Source organism: Manis javanica, chromosome 6, assembly GCF_040802235.1.
Source record: "Manis javanica isolate MJ-LG chromosome 6, MJ_LKY, whole genome shotgun sequence".
Lineage (NCBI taxonomy): Eukaryota > Metazoa > Chordata > Mammalia > Pholidota > Manidae > Manis > Manis javanica.
This window is the reverse complement of record NC_133161.1, coordinates 90,628,924-90,647,086: the sequence shown is the minus strand read 5'-3', so window position 1 is coordinate 90,647,086 and position 18,163 is coordinate 90,628,924. Positions and strand designations below refer to the sequence as shown.

At 37.2% G+C, this 18,163-nt stretch overlaps 2 protein-coding genes across 3 annotated transcripts in view; one reads left to right on the top strand and one right to left on the bottom strand.

The window, feature by feature from the left end:
- The window catches only part of COG5 (component of oligomeric golgi complex 5), a 386,458-nt gene extending 385,469 nt beyond the window's left edge, over positions 1–989 (top strand). The window contains exon 22 of the mRNA XM_037010866.2: positions 184–989. Coding sequence (XP_036866761.2) covers positions 184–298 — 115 coding nt within the window. The 3' untranslated portion in view covers positions 299–989. The remainder of the gene's footprint in view (positions 1–183) is intronic.
- Positions 990–1,231: 242 nt separating this feature from the next.
- HBP1 (HMG-box transcription factor 1) overlaps positions 1,232–18,163 on the bottom strand; it is a 25,535-nt gene continuing 8,603 nt past the window's right edge. For both annotated transcript variants that reach the window (XM_037010867.2, XM_037010868.2), the window contains exons 3-11: positions 17,171–17,399; positions 14,196–14,334; positions 13,719–13,830; positions 13,521–13,633; positions 11,102–11,258; positions 10,308–10,452; positions 5,636–5,953; positions 3,363–3,504; positions 1,232–2,321 (exon numbers count right to left, since the gene is read on the bottom strand). In XM_037010867.2, the coding sequence (XP_036866762.1) occupies positions 2,304–2,321; positions 3,363–3,504; positions 5,636–5,953; positions 10,308–10,452; positions 11,102–11,258; positions 13,521–13,633; positions 13,719–13,830; positions 14,196–14,334; positions 17,171–17,399 (1,373 nt within the window). In that variant the 3' untranslated portion in view covers positions 1,232–2,303. The remainder of the gene's footprint in view (positions 2,322–3,362; positions 3,505–5,635; positions 5,954–10,307; positions 10,453–11,101; positions 11,259–13,520; positions 13,634–13,718; positions 13,831–14,195; positions 14,335–17,170; positions 17,400–18,163) is intronic.

Genomic DNA, 18,163 nt, shown 5'->3' with positions numbered 1-18,163 from the left:
AGACTGAAAAACGTTTAGTTTTGCACACTAACCATAGTAAGACTATCAAATGTTTAAAGGCTGTTGGTCATATAGCTTGTTGAACTTGGCATAGCAGTTCCAGAAATGGGCTTATGTATTTGCACTAGGCTGTTTGATTTTGTTTATATAGTTTTTTGATATTGTTTTCATTTTGGTTTTCAGGGGAGCCCTGGAAGCTTATGTTCAATCAGTAAGAAGTAGAGAAGGTAAAGAATTTGCACCGGTTTATCCCATAATGATTCAGCTGCTTCAGAAAGCAATGTCTGCTCTTCAGTAGTAAAGTGAAGAATTTCTTAATCTCCATTCTGGCCAACCCATTCACAGTTGGCAGTAAGATGAGTAACATTCTCAAGCACAGCTACCAACTATCCACTATTCTAGTAATGTGACGGTCTTCTCTGTCAATTTCCTGTTGATCTTCCTGTTTACCTTTTTAGCTTTTCTACCTTCAGTCGTATGTAATACCAAGTAGACTACCATTATCACCACCTTCAAACTCCATGGCCTGATTTCTCCAGAAAAGACATACCATTCTTTTCTCTTTCAGGCTTTTCTACAAGGTTGAAATTTCTTTCTCATCACATGAGTCCCCTGTAGGTACAGACACATATTAAGTACCACTGCTTTTTAAGGGATATGATCAAGCTATATAATAAACACCCCATTTCCCCCAACCAACCTCCTTCCTTGCCTAGAGTATGTAGTCCACTGGTTTCTAAACTTAGTTGCACATTATTAGAATCACTGGTGGAAGCTTTAAAATTCGTGATGCCCAGTTTGCATCCCACATTAACACTTGGGAGGTGGGGGTGGGAAGCAGGTATCAGGATTTTTTTTAACACATCCCCAGCATTTCCAGTAGGCAGCAAAGTTTAGCAACCACTGGCATATCCCAAAGCTAAGATGTACGGTTAAATGTTTTAGTATGTCATACTGACTAATAAAGGTAGAGCAAGGCTGTCTTTAAACTTGGCGTGTCATTTTATTAAGACTTTTGGGACTGTCTTTGTAACAGATGCCAGTAAAAATTTTTACTCTATAAAGATTCTTCTAATAATAGTGATCTAGGTTCTTGTTTTACTATTGCTTTTGCCCTATTAACATTGTTTAAAAACCCCACCAGCAAATTAATGTATTTTCCATTCCCTGAACCTGTTATTCTGACAATTCATACATACATACATGAACTTCAGCCAAGATCAGCACAAAGCAGAGATAATATTTTCTTTTTATTTGAAATAATATACAAGAATATAGTGTGCAAAATTTAGGGGCAACATCATGAAGAAGTATAATGAACTGAAATCAATTTTACAGCTGTGATTCCTAACCAGAAAAACCACTTGGTAAGTAACAGGAGAAGCCATGATTGTAGCTCAGAGCAAAAGCAGCTGTATTGCCAATGTATTTGCTCTAATCTTAGACAGTTGGAGGAGAAGTAAAGTGCAAGGGTTGCACTGCAGGAAGTGCAAGATCTGCCCCCACCATAAAAATATGACGACAAAATAAGATACATAAGCTATGTGACTGAGGAGATACAGGACACAAAGTTTACAATGGTGTCAACTGTTCATAGCACCATTACAGTGACTATATCCCAATACTATTAACTAGCCTGGCCACGGCCTCAGTGAGGGCTCCATGGGCAACAATGGACGGCTGCTGCCACCTGCTGCACAGACTAACTGCTTGGGGGACCACAGCAGGTGGCTCTTCGGCTGGGACAGGCACACCATCCACATGTTCTGGTGGCCTCTTGGCACAGGCCAGACTAGGAGCTCCTGTGTTTGGCACAGATGTTGAGCCATGTGGTGGCTGCTCAAGGAACAGCCAACTCCCAGCTTCTGGTTCATTCCATTATGTGTACAATATAGATTAATAAGCAATAAGGAGCCAATGTATAAACAGCAGTTATATACTTTTAAATTCGCATTTTGTACAATTTAAAATAAAACATGTATACACTTCTCCTCTCTTTCTACTGTACTTTAGCACCACAGGATATCAATTTTCAAGCCTATATTACCTGATAGACATATATGAAGTTTGGAAGAAAAATAAGGCAATTTGGTTTACAATGTTGATAGTTTTAGCTTACTTAATGCTCTAATGGAAAAAGCAAATCCTCACTCATATTATTAAATCATTTCAAGACTCAATGCTATCAGTATCTTATGGTCACACGAATTTAGGACAAATGGTGAGACCTTGATCTTCTTAAGTCTTTCCACCAACAGTCAATTTTTATGCAAGTACAGACTTAAGGACATAAACATCCGGGTTTAATGTTGTTGTGAGCCCTGTAGAGATAAAATTAGAACTCAGTGAATGTTTACAAATCAATACAGTAATTCTACAAATGAAAGCTAGGATGGATGACAATGTTTACAATCTTACTATTTTACAAAAATCACTTTCTCAAAGGTGGTGATTTTATGGAAGTTCACTAATATCTGATGGTTTGAACATCCAAAAAACTTACAAAAGTAAAGAGACAGATGGACTAGGATAAGCAGAAATTCCTATCACGGAATTGTAAGGCCAGAACTTAAATACCCAGTTAGCTACCCTCCTGTTGGAATCTAGTAACTGCCTCTTTAAAAGAAATGCTTCCAAAATTTAAATAGATGTGAGCTGCATGATACTATTAAAAACAAACAGGCATGATACACAGAATCCAGGGCCAGCCATCCTGCTACAAAGTATTGATGTCTTTCCTTCATTTTAAAATATTTCAAACTGAGCTCATTCTATCATGAAATTTTCTTGTAACTAAATTTAAAGTGCTCAGCAGATGCTAGTTTCCAACAGAAAAGTTCTAAGAACCAAGTCTCTGTCTTGCATTATGGTGCAAACTTTGCATCAGTCTTCTTGGGTCTTTATTCTTCCTGAGGTTTTTAATCTAGAAGTCTGCTAGATGTCACAAGTCACCACAAAAGTTGGTTAATACACCCCCATGCCTGCATCCTCCTCAGCCCCTCACCAATTAAGAAAGGCTGTTGAGACATACCACCCAAAAATCAGAAATATTTTGTGACATTAGTGAGTTAGCAACACCCATCTTTTAACCCAACTAGAAATACTACATTCCAAAATTTTCCAGCTCAACATTTCTGAATAAATATTCTTAAGCACACGAGACGGCTAACTTTCCATGCTAAAAGAGTAAATGGCACTTGATGGAAAAAAAAAATGGCAGCCTGCCTTATTACCTAGTAAGGATAAAAAGGCTGAGGAACAGCATCAATACAACCTTTTAAGTTTTAGAACTGCTCCAACATGGCAGTACAAATTTGGGGATAAAGCAAGATAATTTTAAGCAACTACTCATTGACACATACTGAATTGGTTCTTTTCCTTTTCCAACAGTCAGGATTTAAACGTTTCTGTTCTTCAGCCAAAGCCTTTGCTTCTAATGTATACATCCTTCTCTCTTCATTCTTCATTTTCTTCCACCTGTCACCAAGGATCACACTTATGGCTCTGTAAAATAAATATTTACACAATGCTGAAGGCAAAAATTTATCATAAAACTCATGTCAAGTTGCTATTCAGGAAGAAATATAAAGTTACAAGAAAAAAGAGACAAAAATTTGTCCAACATAGAGAAGGGAAAAGGTCAAGGCTACCGCAGTCAGTGCCAGTAAAATACTAAGTCATATGGTCCATTTATCATAATCTTGGCAGTAAAGCCTCCTGGAATAGCGCCAGTATTTCCAAGTGTCAAAGGGCATCTAAAATGGCTAAAAATTGGATGTTTTAGAAAGCTTAAAAAAAAAAAGTTAAGTATTTCCAAGAAATGGTTTAAACTACCATTTGGAACTATCCTGGTATATTGGCTTTTCTATTTATGATATTAAGGCAATATTCAGTATCAAAAGCAAGAAGTATTCACCTTGCATTAAAAGCTGCCTATAATCCATCAGAGTTAAGATTTAACTTTTTTTTTTACTCATGCAACCATAGTGAAAATGTGGTGATATTAACTATATACATACACTTTACTGTTTTCTCTCCTAAGACAACATCAAATAACCCTCAGGCAATATCTGTACTTAACACTTGACAAAACTAGATAAAACCGAAGTCAAACTGGTAAGAAGCATCATGATAGAAACTGGAAGCCATTTCCTATTTATATTTGTTAATCTGTTCCCTAACCTACTAAAATCATCTCATCCATGCAGACATAAACCATTTTCCTTCTACGGAGAGCTTTTATTAATTTCCTTACACTCATATACAACAGAAGGTCCCATTATGATAGTCATTTTACAATGACTGATACAGAAGCTAGAAATGAGCATCTGAGGTTTAGAAGAATAGTAACTAGGAGCTCTTCTACTGAAAAAGAAATGAAATATGTGGTAAATAAATTTTTTTTTACCCAGTAAGTCAATGTAATTAAACATTTTACTGCATCTTCCTTTATTAAAATGAAAACCAGTTTTTATACTTTCTGGGTTAAAGGTACCATATAATAATTAAGGTTAGCACATTTACCAGTTAAACAAATCAGTAAGAAATATTCACGTATGGATCAATTCCCAAATCAGAGATGCATTTGGTACAGGAAAGCTTTTTTTGAAATGTAAATACTTAATTAAATTTGTGAGAACAGACTGGTGGTTACCAGAGACAGGGGGTGGAGGTGTATAAAACAGGAGGAGGGGATCAAGGTACAAACCTTCAGTTACAAAATTAATGTGTCATAGCATGTAATGTACAGCAGGGGGGCTATGGTAAATGCTGCATAGATTAGAAGGTTGCTATGAACATAGACCTTAAATGTTTTCATCAAAAGAAAAAAAATTAACTGTGGTGATGGATGTTAACTAGGCTTATTGTGATCTGTACAAATACTAAATCATGTTGAACACCTGCACCTAATAATGTTATGTCAATTACACCCCTCCCACCCCCATATATATATATACAAAAAGATGAAGCCTTTGAGACAGACTAGAGTTCACAACAATTACTTTACATGGAAAATGATCTGACTTTCCTCATGACACCAAGGGTAACAGACATGGTGGTTCTGGCTGGTGACTAACTGGAAGCGGGGAAGGAGGACCTGGGGGGAGGGAGGGGGCCGTGGAAGGCGGTCAGGGTACAGCAGGCAGAGCAGGAAGGACGGGCGTCCATTCTTCATTCCTGGGCTCTACTAAGGACACCTCTACGTTTAGTTTTGAACGAATCTGGCAGTGATCATGAACTGCCAATGCCTGCACATTCCACAGAATGACAGCTTTAAAGTAAGTAGAGCCCCGACATCTGACACACACTGAGTACTAGCAGTTCTTTTCTGTGTAAAACTTTTTTCTGAAGATGAACCAGTCAGTCACTTGTTGGAACCGAGTCCTCTCACAGGCAAATGGCATTTGCTATTATTTTAGAAGGTAGATCCTTACCTCTTGGGTAACCTAGTTATCTCTAGGTGCTATAATTATACATAACCCTAAAATATCCCACTTAAACTTTTAAAAGTCAACCAGAAAAAACATAGAATTAATTAATAAAAGCTATTGAAGAATGGGTTAACTATCCCAGTTCCTGTGAACTGCACTGAAGTGTTTCTCAATTATTATAATAAGAGCCATCACGATTTTACCTGTTATCTTTCCCTGGATACATCTGAGTATATTCAACTCTGTATTTTTTGGCAAAAAGCATGAAGGCATTCATTGGTCTTTTGCACTTGTTTGGGGAAGTGGCACTCACAGTCCCTGAGCCATGGTTTTTGACAGCTTTTGCATACAAAGAACTGGACGAGAGCTGTGAGGATCCAGGAGAGCCACAGTTTTTACTGAGTCCAGATCTTGCACAGTCTTGACCACCAGATCCTCCACAAGACAAAGATGCACGACGCTGACGAGCCATACTACTCAACACGTAGACTGCAGAGGAGTCCATGGGTGTGAAGTCATAGCTAAAAAATACAATTATTAACATGGCTTTAATGCAAGTTAAATATCTGACCTGTAAAAACAGGAGTTTTTAGAAACCCTTAACATCTGACTCTAAATTTCAATGTATTTTCCCTTATATGATGTTACCAACACTTTCAACAGCTCCACCACTGACAGCTGCTTATAAGATGAAAGCTTATGTATACCCTGACAAAATTTTTTTAATCTGTAGAGAGTACAAAAGTAAAAAAGTGACAAGCCCCCCCAAAGGAACCTGTTATAATCAATGTACTTTACTCTTAGAAAATACCTCTTCCAGCTTCCATGTAACAGTTACTCGCACACTTGAGATCATCCTATTTGTCAAAAAGTGAATCTAGTATCTTGGCCAACAGACGTCTAAAACTAGAAAATTAAACTGGACTGGTGGCATTCGCCAGGCCTAAGGACTAACCACCACAGAAGACAAAATGTTGAGTAGGGCAGTCAAAAGCAGTTAAACGCAGCTGAAGGAACTCACAGTGTTTGCTTAGGTACAAAAAGTCCTGTATACATCATCTTCCCTGAGTGCCACTCTTATGACACAGGCTAGTAACTTAAAAGTAAAAACCCAGAATCATCAGGAAGGCCATATTTTGTTTGGTATATTCAGTTCACACAGGCATGCAAATCAGCTACCCATATTAACTCTTACTTCCTCAACAGGCTTGCTTGAGACTATCACTGTCCTCTCCTGAGATGAAAATCCAGGCTCAGAAAGACAAAATATTACTCCCCCCACAGCCACATAGCTACTGGATGCAAACTCAGACCTGCCCATCCACCTGCAAGGCCCCCAGCTTCCTCACCGTCATGGTACTCCATGCGGCCCCTGGCACACCTCAAGGTGGACAAATAATTAAGAGCTAATGCAGACCACAGCCCAAACATAACCTGCCAAAAGAATTATCTTTTGTTTCAACTGTGTCAACTCCTACTGCTGATACTTTTCATCTTACCAGAGAACCTTTTATTCTAAATCCAGCTCCTACTTCTCTCCCTGACACAGAAATTCTGGTAAATACATCAAAACAGGTTCATAATAACTGTATGAATATTATCTGTTTAAAGGTAAAGCAAGATGAGATTATGAATTATTTTAAAGATAGATGGAGAGAGCTCCATGATGAAGCCATCAGTACTGCCACAATACAGATGACTTCTGTCAAGTAACCACACGATGGCTGGTTTTTTAAAAGATTTTACACGAAACAACTATTTAGATTCCAAAATCATCTAATGAATGCTTAGCAATCAGAGAAACAATTTTTGCTATCTTAAGCCACTCCTCTATACAATTTAGAAAAACAGCACACGTAGGCATTATAAATGAACCTAGCATACATTTATTAATCTCTACCTAAGAAAAATATTTAATTACAACTTGAAATACCAGAGGATTTTAAACTGGGGTAAACTATACTGAAATTCGAAAACCCCACCATCTAGTGGTACAAATACGACTATATCTATTTCTTTATGGATACAATTTAAAGTACAGCTGACCCTTGAACACCACATGTTTGCACTGTGCGGGTCCACTTAAACACAGACTCGTTTGCTTCACGGTAAGATTATGGCATATATGTATTGGAAAAAATATGTGTTAATCAATTATTGGCAGGGATTCCAGTCAACAGTAACAGTAGGCTAGTACTAGTTTTCTCTGGAGTCAAAAGTTGTCTGAAGATTTTCAGTTGCTCAGGAGGTCAGTGGCCCAACCTGTGTTGCTCAAAGGCCAACTGTTGTTTCAAGTATTCAACCACAGAATTCAGCATTTTCAGGAGTTTGATATGACCACAGCATATCTAAAAATTTAAAGCTTAATCTTTTGCTATACTCAGCACTCCTCCACTGTCTGGAGGCCTGAAATGTGCCTTGTTTGTTTCATGTCTACTTTTTCTTCCTCCTGTTTCCTAAGCTGAGAACGTCCTTTCCCACCTTTACTATTACTCTTTAACAGAAAACTCCACATTAGTGTACTGTTTACTAGCCACATTACAAAAATCTACTCATTTAATCCTCCCTTCCATTTATGCTCATTTTACGTATTTCTTTTTAAGGAGTCATAGAAAGGTTAATTACCTTGCTGGGGCTTCCACAGCAAATCCATTGTTGCAGAGCCAGGATTTGAATCCAGGCAGCCAGTCTGGGAGCCCATATTCCTACCAGGCTCCCTTGCCTTTCAGTCAGCACATACCATGCCATACACATTTACTGACCCATTTCCTTCCCTAGACTAGAACAAAGAAGCAGGCCTGTGTTTTAACTCATTTTAAATCCCCAACGCCCAGCACATACTCGGCTCTGAAATGTTTGATGGCTGAGAGGGTAAAATAAAGAATTCTGGAACGCTATGCTCAAATCCCACTTCTGCCACTTATTAGTTATTAACGACCTTAGACAGGTTATGCAGGGCAGCAGAGCTCAAGGAACTGCTACAAGAACAGACTACCTGAGACTCCACAGGCAGCCGCTGCCACACAGCAGGCACTCCACTGGGTAACTATTACTGTGCAAGTAGCTGAGACTGCAAATAGGATTGCACTTGGAATTTTTATAACCAACAGCTATGTTTTGGGCCTGTTCCCTAACTCACTCGGCTTTGGTTTTCCCTCTCTTTAAAATGAGGATATAATCGAATAGGGTAGTGAAGATTTACAAAGTTAATATATGTACAGTGCCTGGCACATAACAGGCACTCAGTAAATTTGTTAAATTATATTCCTTGAACAGAAATGTCAACTTCATAAAGTCAGAAGTAACCATCTTAAACCTGCCTGATGCCTAGAAGACTAGCTTCCTTTCTACCACAGAGCCAAACACTGTGTCGTTCATCTACTGCGGGCTTCTTCTGACCTTTACCAAGCTGAACTCTACTCAAATGTCCTTTCCTGGCATTAGTTTTTGCTTAACATTATTTCTAAGACTGATCCATGTTTTAAAATCTATGGCAAAGGTTCATTTTGTCACTGATGAAAGGAACTCTACTGTATAATTATATTTCAATTTATGTATTCACTTTCCCATTATGAGTACTGATACTGTTTCCAGGTTTTTGCTATCATGAGCAACACAGCCAGGAACTTCTTTACACACCTCCTAGTGCATGGCCACAAGAATTTATTCTCTGGAGTATATATATATATACAAAGGAATGGAATTGGTGATATTCAGCATTACAAGATAAAGCCAAATTATCTTCCCAAAATTTTATATCAGTTTACACTCTCACCAGCACATAAAAGACATCACTGATCTATATTTTAAGACTTTACACTATCAGACGTTAAAATTACATTGTTTTTCTACAGTTTTTTCAGGGAAGAGTGTATAAGAGGGATATACCAAACAGCACTAGTTTCCAAGCTTACAGATATTTATTGAGCATAAGCCTGTACCAAGACCTACGCTGGCTGGCTTTTTTAATAATAGTCTCATTCTTTTGAACGGTCTCATTCTTTTTTAATGATAGTCTTATCCTTTTGAAATAAAAATATATCAGCCTAATATTTTATTATATTAAACTGAAATAAAATGTACAGGCCAGCAGGTACTCTTGAGAATTCTCTACTTAATGCCTATGTATCTGATAATTATCTTAAATAAAGAATGAGTCTTAAAAATCCCAGATATCTACATGCACTTTCTCTGGGAACCTGCTGGAAGTAGGATGAACCAACTGTGCCTGTTTGCCGAGCAGGGGTGTGGGACTCCCGAATGCTAAAACTAGAAAGTTCCATATAAACTGAGGCAGTTGGTCAACCCTCCTGAGTTCAGGACACACGGGTTCTTGTCCTATTCTACCATTTATTAGAAAGGTGATCTCAGGAAAATTCTTTTCAAGTCTTTCCAAATGTCAAGTTTTTGCTATTTTTACTGTTTATTAATCTATGCAACTAATGCCCTTGGTCAAAATGAATATTAAACAAAGATACAGTTAACTGAAGAAAAAGATATAGCTAATTACAGAAAACACTATTAAGAGATTTAGGGACTGGTTAAAAACAACTGGCCAAATACAGCAATTTTTAAATTACATAACTCTCAAAAGCTCATCTATTTCATTCTTGGTCATATAACTAAGATATTTCCTAATCTAATCCTAAGTGTTTTATGAACTCACTTTTCCTACATGACTACCATATATAAAATTCCCCTTGAACTATTATTTTAATTACCAAATATTTTTTCATTTAACCATGTACACACTTCCTCTAATTAATCCTCTTAGAATGCTCAAATTTTAAAGGTTTAACCTCCTAAATATCTGACTTTGCAATCATTAGGGAGGTTAGGGGTAAACTTAAGCAGAAAAAAAAAATCCAATATTACCTTTTAAATGTATCAAAAACACCTGAATCATCAAAATTAATGGCATCGGGGTGTCCAGGAGGTAGACATACATCACCAATATGAACTTCACAACACGGAATGCCATGCTGTACCACAGTCAAGCTTGGATAGAATGATGACCAACCTAGAGTTAAATCAAACAATAGTTACATAAAGGATAGGGACTGACAGAATGCACCCTACCTGTTTATTACATGATAGACAGACCAGAAAGTTTTTACTTAAAATAAGTACCAAGACTTTAAACACAAGTTATGCATCTTTGACAAAGAACAAGTCCAAGTATTTTCTTTAAGCAATGCCAAAAGGCTTCCAAAATAAGTTTAATCCAGCATTTTATTACCACCGAGTCTATCAATCCATGTTCATCAATCTACAAGACAGTGATAAATGATCATGACTGAGACCATGAAGTAGTCTCTGGAAAGTGATCCACGTATATAGTGTATTTGGCAACCCTAAATGAAGGCAACTAACCAGAATAATCCACTGCCCCCCAAAACTAGCAAGGTAACACAGAGATTACAGTATGCTAAGGAACTGAAAAGTTCATTCCCACCAGAAGTTGAGCTCCGCCTGACTCCTGCTAAGATACTTCAGCATCAGTTGGTATTATTATAAGGCATTTCCTATGGTAATCTTATTTAGGTTTAAAGAATTTTTCCCTTCAAATGTATTTTTCTTACTCATCAAAGAATTATGCCAAAAGACATAATTACAGATTTAAGAAGCTTTCTTTAAAAAGTTACCACAAATTCAAATTGAAGCCCTACCTTTATTTTTAACATAGAAAGGGTGGTCCAGCTTACACTCTACAGTAAGTAAACCATCTTCTACTGTACCAGGATCAAAAGTCAACTTCAGTACAGACTCGCCAAATGATACACTTTCTTCATGTGATAACAACTTTAGACCATCAGAACCATAGCCCTGAAAATACATGCACAGAGTGAATAATTGGCAATGTTCAATTCAACATAGCGAAGTTCCTGGTATGTGAAGACTTTGTGGAAAAGGTAAAAATAAACAAGATAGGACCCCTGTTTTTAAGGAGCTTCTGACCCAGTCGTAAAGGAAGACACATATATAAGCCACTATAACATAAAGCACACTGGAATAAGCATTTTAACTCAAGTATATATAAATAATGCTAATGGCATTTAATAAAGGGAGATACTAACTCCAAAAGAGAGAGAGTGTAGGGGGACTTCTAGTTCCCATTTGAACTGGGATGTAAGAATGGAATTAAAAAAGGTAGAATATACCTTACACTGGGAAGAGCTAAAATTAACAACTTCTCCACAGAGTGCTTTGTTTTTGCTAAACATACAAGGTTGAGTTCAGAGCTGGGCAGTAAGACTGAGAAGGAGGGGCCAGTTGGTGTAAAGGGATCTTCAAGACAGGCAAAGGGCTTGAAAGGAGGGGTAGAACCACATTTTACATTCACCATCATAGGCAGACCTTACCCCTAACCTCCCTAATGGGCCTTGGGATATCAATGAAAAGTACTGTTATAAATATGACTGTCAGTTTTAAGATGATGGTAAAGACAACAGAATAAACAGCACCTCTAGTATTCAATTTATTTGAAGATATAAGAGAAACCTATTACAGTCTTGAATTGACAGGTATGGCAAGGGCAGAATGAGCTAAAAATAAATGTACCTGATATTTATTGAGCATTTAGTACATCCTAGATGGTAGGCTCTGAAAACATGCCTTAAGGACCCATCATCTCTTAAACTCACAGAAAAATAGGAGAAGCTACAGTATCCCATCATTATTACACTAGTACATGAAGAAAGTAATGAGACAGAAGGATGACTGTAAAAGGTTTTTTAAGAAAACAGAATTGATTAACTGATGTGGGGGGCAAAAGAATCTGGCCAACTAGAAGGATAGTAATACTTTTAAAAGAAAGGGGAAAAGTAGACAAGGGAAGGGAATAAAAAAGGTCCAGTTTTGGTTATACTAATACACTGAGTTTGAAGAGCTGATTGACACTCATGTACAGGTCTAACACGCAGTTGGAAACATGCAGGGGGGAGGCTACAGACCTAAATATGTTAATAACTGAATTATACAATCTTCTTGTTCTTAGAGCTACAAGAGCTTGAAACAAATACAAACCCATTTTACAAATCAGGAAGCAAGTGCTTAGTGCCATTAACTGTCTGCGCAAAGTTGGTCACACAAATAATTGCTGGAAGGGCTAGAAAAAGCCATTTCCCGACTCCAAGACCAGAGTGCTTGCCAAAGGCCCCCCAAGAGCTTATTCTATCAGAGAGAGGAATTGGTCAGTAGTGAGGAGGAGCAGAACCACATTTTTTACATTCACTATCATAGGCAGACAAGCCACCAGTCAAGAAGATGAAGATATTTAAGAGAGAATCAGGGTGCTGCCATGCTACAGAAATCAAGACAAGACAATCCACTGTGCCAAATTTTGCAGAGATGTCCAGCAGAACAAGAAGTCTCTCTAGAAACCAGAATAAAACTAGTAACCTGTGAGATAATTGCAGTGGAGTGGTAGAGGCTGAGTCAGACTATGGCACACTTAAAAATAAAGAAAAGTAGCAGCAAGAGGGAGAAATTAAGGTAGCCAGTCAGGACTATTTTTCTCAAGAGTTTCAATAGTCACGGGCAACAGGGTCAAAACAGGAATTTGAAAGCATACTCAACATGCCCGGTTTCTCTGATTTCAGGGAAGGTGGACAAATTAAGGATTTCACAGACAGATGCCAGCCCATGTTTATCCTACTGCTGCACACACTGCTTCTGCTTATTGACTGAGAGAATGCCAGTGTCAAGGGGCCCCTTAAAATGTAGCTTAATACTTAATAATCAATTTTAATTATCCAAAGGGGAATCACCACTTTGCACATTACCTAACGCTTTATTTTGTATGCTTATTCATTTTCTTTTTAATGCCAGTTTATTTTTCCCCAGTATAAAATGTATTGAAAATGTTAAGAAGTATATTCTTTCACCCATCTATAATAGCATAATTATAAAGGTAAAGTCACAGCTCTCCATCAGGCTAAGTGACAATGAGCGGTCACAAAACCTCAACCTAAAATATCAGATGTCACTTAAATATGTAAGTAAATGAGGGATACTTCCCATAGATTAGTAATAACCCTTTTGTTTCCCTTTGAAAGATTCTGAAGTGTTTAAGAATTTTAAATCAACCTTGTAAGTGCCCATTTGGAGATCTTCATCATTATGGCAGCCTTCGGTCCTAGCAAAATCTTCAACATCCTGCCATTCTTTATTGCTTCCCTTATGAAAGCACAATCGGGTGCCTAAAGTTTAAGTGAAGAACCAATATTAGATATGTGACTAGTTGGCTACACAAGTAAGCCGTAAAAAAATCAGGTTTTTTTTTACCTTTCAAAAAACAGTGCCAAGCAGTTGAAGGCCAGGAATTGCACCACCCCAAATCGTCATCATCTGAGAGGGAGGACATGCAGAAAATGCCAGATTCTGACTCACTGTTTGCCTACAGAGAAAAGTTATTATAAACTTCATTTTTACTTTTTAACACATTTTGTTAATCTCTATCTTAATCTCAAAGGCTTAGGCTCTCTTATTAATAGATAATCATTCTAAACTTAGGAAAAAATACACTTTTGAAAGTGGACATTTTTGGAATTTTTAGTTAAATGTGTGTTCCCATGTGTAACAAACTTTCCTAATAGTGAATAGGAGCTGTACATAAAATCCAATCCAGCTCACTAGCAGACAATGAGACTTACTATTTCCTATCTGTACGCACTGCCAAAGAATTTCTTAGGGAGGGAAAGTTAATACTGTTAACTGTTGTGCAAACTTCTAAGTTTAATTTCACAAATTAATTCAACTCACCCTTTCATGTCTGACTGGTGTTTCCCCCTTCCAATGGTGATGAGGGAAGGCTGGCTCGCCCTTCGAAGAGGACACTGGTGGAGGGCGTGCATAGGAATGTAAACTTTTGCTAGTAGCTATGATGTGTACAGGAGATGATCTAAAATAAAGCAGCAGTTTTAACCATGAAGTATAGGTCCTTAAAGTGAGATCTTTCCTTCTGAACAAAAGACCTTCCTATTCAGAATGCCGGGGTTGTTACACAGAAGACACCCATGGAAAACACTAGTAGAAACCTCAAGATTCCACTTACGGTATTGCTGTTCCTTAACTTGACTGTTTACCCAAGTTCTTGTCACACATTTTACACAACATTTTTTTTCAGATTTGGCAATGTATTTTAAATTCCAAATTACTGCTTCATTTATTCATTCATGTTTATGTAAGTACATACAGATGTCCACTGTTTTCATTCATGAGGGATAAGCTGAGGAGCACTACCTATACATTTTTCTCCTACTCTGATGTGACTAAGTCTCCTTATGAGGAGGGCATCGGAGCTCAATGAGGCCAACACTGAGCTCCCCGCCTACCAACCACTGAGCACTGTGCATATACAATGACTATCTTAAGCTAAAATGCCTTAAACTTACTGTAGCACAAAGCAGCCTATTTGCAACTTCTCATAACGGACACTTCACTTTCTTGCTGAAAAGCATCTACACCTAAGGCTATTTCCCCCCCAGGTTCATGCCCCTTTCCCCTTTCCCTGGTCAAAAGTCACTTTACCAGGTAGTGCTCCCTTTAGATTACACAGGGCTCCAAGAACACACTAAGATCCGTCCCCCACAAACAGATCAGCCAGTAAGAGGAGCAGCAGGCCCACAGAGATGCCCAGTGGTGCACAGACTCAGGCGTCTGCAGAGCAACAGAGAGCAAGACTGCAGAGCTGATGGGTAAATGTGTGTAACGGTCCCAAATCACAACAGTCCTCTGAGATGCCAAATAGGGACTTGGTCCGTAATAGAAAAGTTATGCCTATCTATGCAGATCCTCTTTTAAAGAGGCAGGAGTATCTGGCTTTCCAATTCTTCCCTTATCCCCTGAGAAATTTTATTAGCCCCTCAGCTTTTATTTTATCCTCCTTCAACATTTTTCATTATACCATTGCAGAAATTACTTTTAAATGAGGATCTATGAACCTATACTTTGCTTTCATGCTCATATCACTTCTTAAATAAAAACCCCTGATTTCCATGCATTTCAGCATATTCTCCAATCAGTTTTGGATTTCAAATTACAAATACTGAGTATTTCATCTTTGCCCAATACATTTAGGTCTTTAGCAGTTTGGTCCTTCTTTAGTACTACATAAATTCCTTAAGTCCATCCCTGTCTTCATGGCTAATAAAAGAAAATGAGTTTATCAGTTCTTCTGTTTAACCACTTAAAAGTAACAATGCAATGTTCTAAAGTATACGAGGCCTGAATGTTCTGTAAAAATTAACATGCTAAACATGTCTAAAACACTAATACCACTGGAACCTTCATCCCTCTATCTATGCAGGGATGACATAGATGTTACCTATCCTCAGCCCCTTGGTACTATAGTTACGACTTGAGACACCCACAGCTTGATACCTAGCATAGTGTAACACTCTACAAGAAGCTGTGTGAACAGTCCTTGACAGTGTTAGCAGCAGGCAAGACAGCATAGTGTGACTCTTGGCTTTGATCCCTAGGAAGAAGGGAAGCACAGACAATGCTGCAGAGAATAAATTCACATCTTTTGGGAGATACTCATTTACTTATGTTTTTATTTATATTGATTTTTCTCTGAGGTGCTTATGCTTACTCAACTTTCCATGAACTATCTTCTAAATCCTGAGTTTGCTATGAAAAAAGAAATTATCTCTAAACTAGAAATGAGATGAAAAAGTCCAATAGTAAATCAGGGTTTGTTTTTTTTTATTGTCGAAGAATTTTTAGTTTTTTGACTGTTAAGATAATAAGGAAAGCTGGGACTATAAAGAAGTAGTACTCAGAAAGGCAAGTTTTCTTTCCTGGAAATTTTCATGGGATTATAATTGAAGTTAATGAAATTGGATTTGTTCTAATCAAGGCCAATATCCTACTAGAAAGAAGAAGAGCTGCATAACTTAAGGGGAAAAACCAGTACTTCCCACCTAAACATATAGCAAAGAATTACTTCAACTTAGGAGCACTACAAAATTCACTTATTCCTATATACGGTATGAACTATGGTTTATCCTCCCACATGGACATAAATCTGGGCATTTCTCTCCCCTCCAAACTATCATATTTACCTGTGTCTTTTTACACAGATAATTGTATAACTTTAGGGATAAGTAAGGAAACATTATCCACTCAAGTTTCTCTACGAATTCTTAGTCAGAAGCTTCCATAATTTCACAACACAACTTGTTTTCTTAAATGCTGGTCTGGATATATGAAACACTGGTTTTTACCAAAGAGAGTCCACTTTCATAAGTTCCCAAATTGTAGGTTTTGCACGCTGATAAAATAAATAACCTCAGGCCACATACACTGTGGAAGAAAATAAACCTAGACCAAAAGGAACCAGACTCAAGGTTGATAAAGGTTTTGTATTAAAATATAATGTTTATTATTATGATAATTATGGTTCTTTAAATATATTTTTCATGTCTATAACTAGAAATATATAATTTTTCCTTATCTAATTCACTTTTTGATTACTTTAAAACATTTACTAATAGTTTTGACTGTGCTGTTCTCACATCATTTTTACCGAATTTTCCAAGTATGAACTCAAGATACTAGGGAACACCGGTCTTTGCTCATTATCAGACACATAGCTTAATAGCTTACTTCTAATATTTTACTCAAATTCTAATTTAAACAAACCATTCATTAGATGGTTAATAGATTATCATTAAAACAAGAACAAAGTAATTAACAGCTTTTTGTAATGATGTTACAGCCAAAGTTCTGACCTGTTGTAAAATGAGCACTGCATAAGAGGACTTTGGGGACTAGTGGCGATATTTGCTAATTCCGTTAACCAATCCACCTCATTTTCACCAAAAGTATTTTCTGATATGTCTGAGGTATTTTGGTTCCAAGATGGTCTTGGATATTCTTGATGTGAAACATCTGAATTTAGCTGGTATATGGCAGATTGGGAAGGATCACTTTGAACAGCCTGAAGTTCAGGAAGGTCATCTGTAAATAAGCACACGCAAAATTGTAAGAAGGAAATTACTAATACAGGGAACAATATTATAATGGAAGAAGTTCTCAAATTTAACCAATTAATTTTCTGAGAGGAAAATTATACATTTGAGATTTTTTTTTGAATGAAGCAGTTTCAATAAAAAAAATGACACTTTATACACTTAAGGGTCAACAGAACCTGATGGAAAAGTAAACCTAATGAATGTAAATGTCTTCATGACTTCACCACCCAAACCATCTAATTATCACAACTGTTTTTAGACTTGGAAAAACAAGGTTTATGTTTTCTAATTTTTCCCCCATTTTATAGCTCACCTGGGAATAATTCACATACCACTGAGCAATTTTTCTGTTAACATGTTAATGAGAGAAAAGGCATTTTATGTGTACATACATGTACTTATTATTCACATGCTTTATTAACCTGCTATACAAGATTAGTGCAATTATGAAAACAATTTCCGATGAGACTATAGATAACATCAATTTTTAGGTACTATTTACTCAACTTTATCTGTGCTAAATTATTTCTTTGTACTGAAAAATTCTGAACTCAGGTAATATTTGTTACTTTTTCCTAAGTGTGTTCCTGGAAGGTAGTTCATGACAGACTTTCAGCTCCCCAAGAAAGAAAACTCAGGTACCAAGTACCAAGTGCCCCTCAGGTACACACGAAGTCTATGAACACAGTCCAGACAACTGAATTGGAAAAAATGGAATTAAAAAAAAAAAAGAGAGAGAAGGGGAGAAAA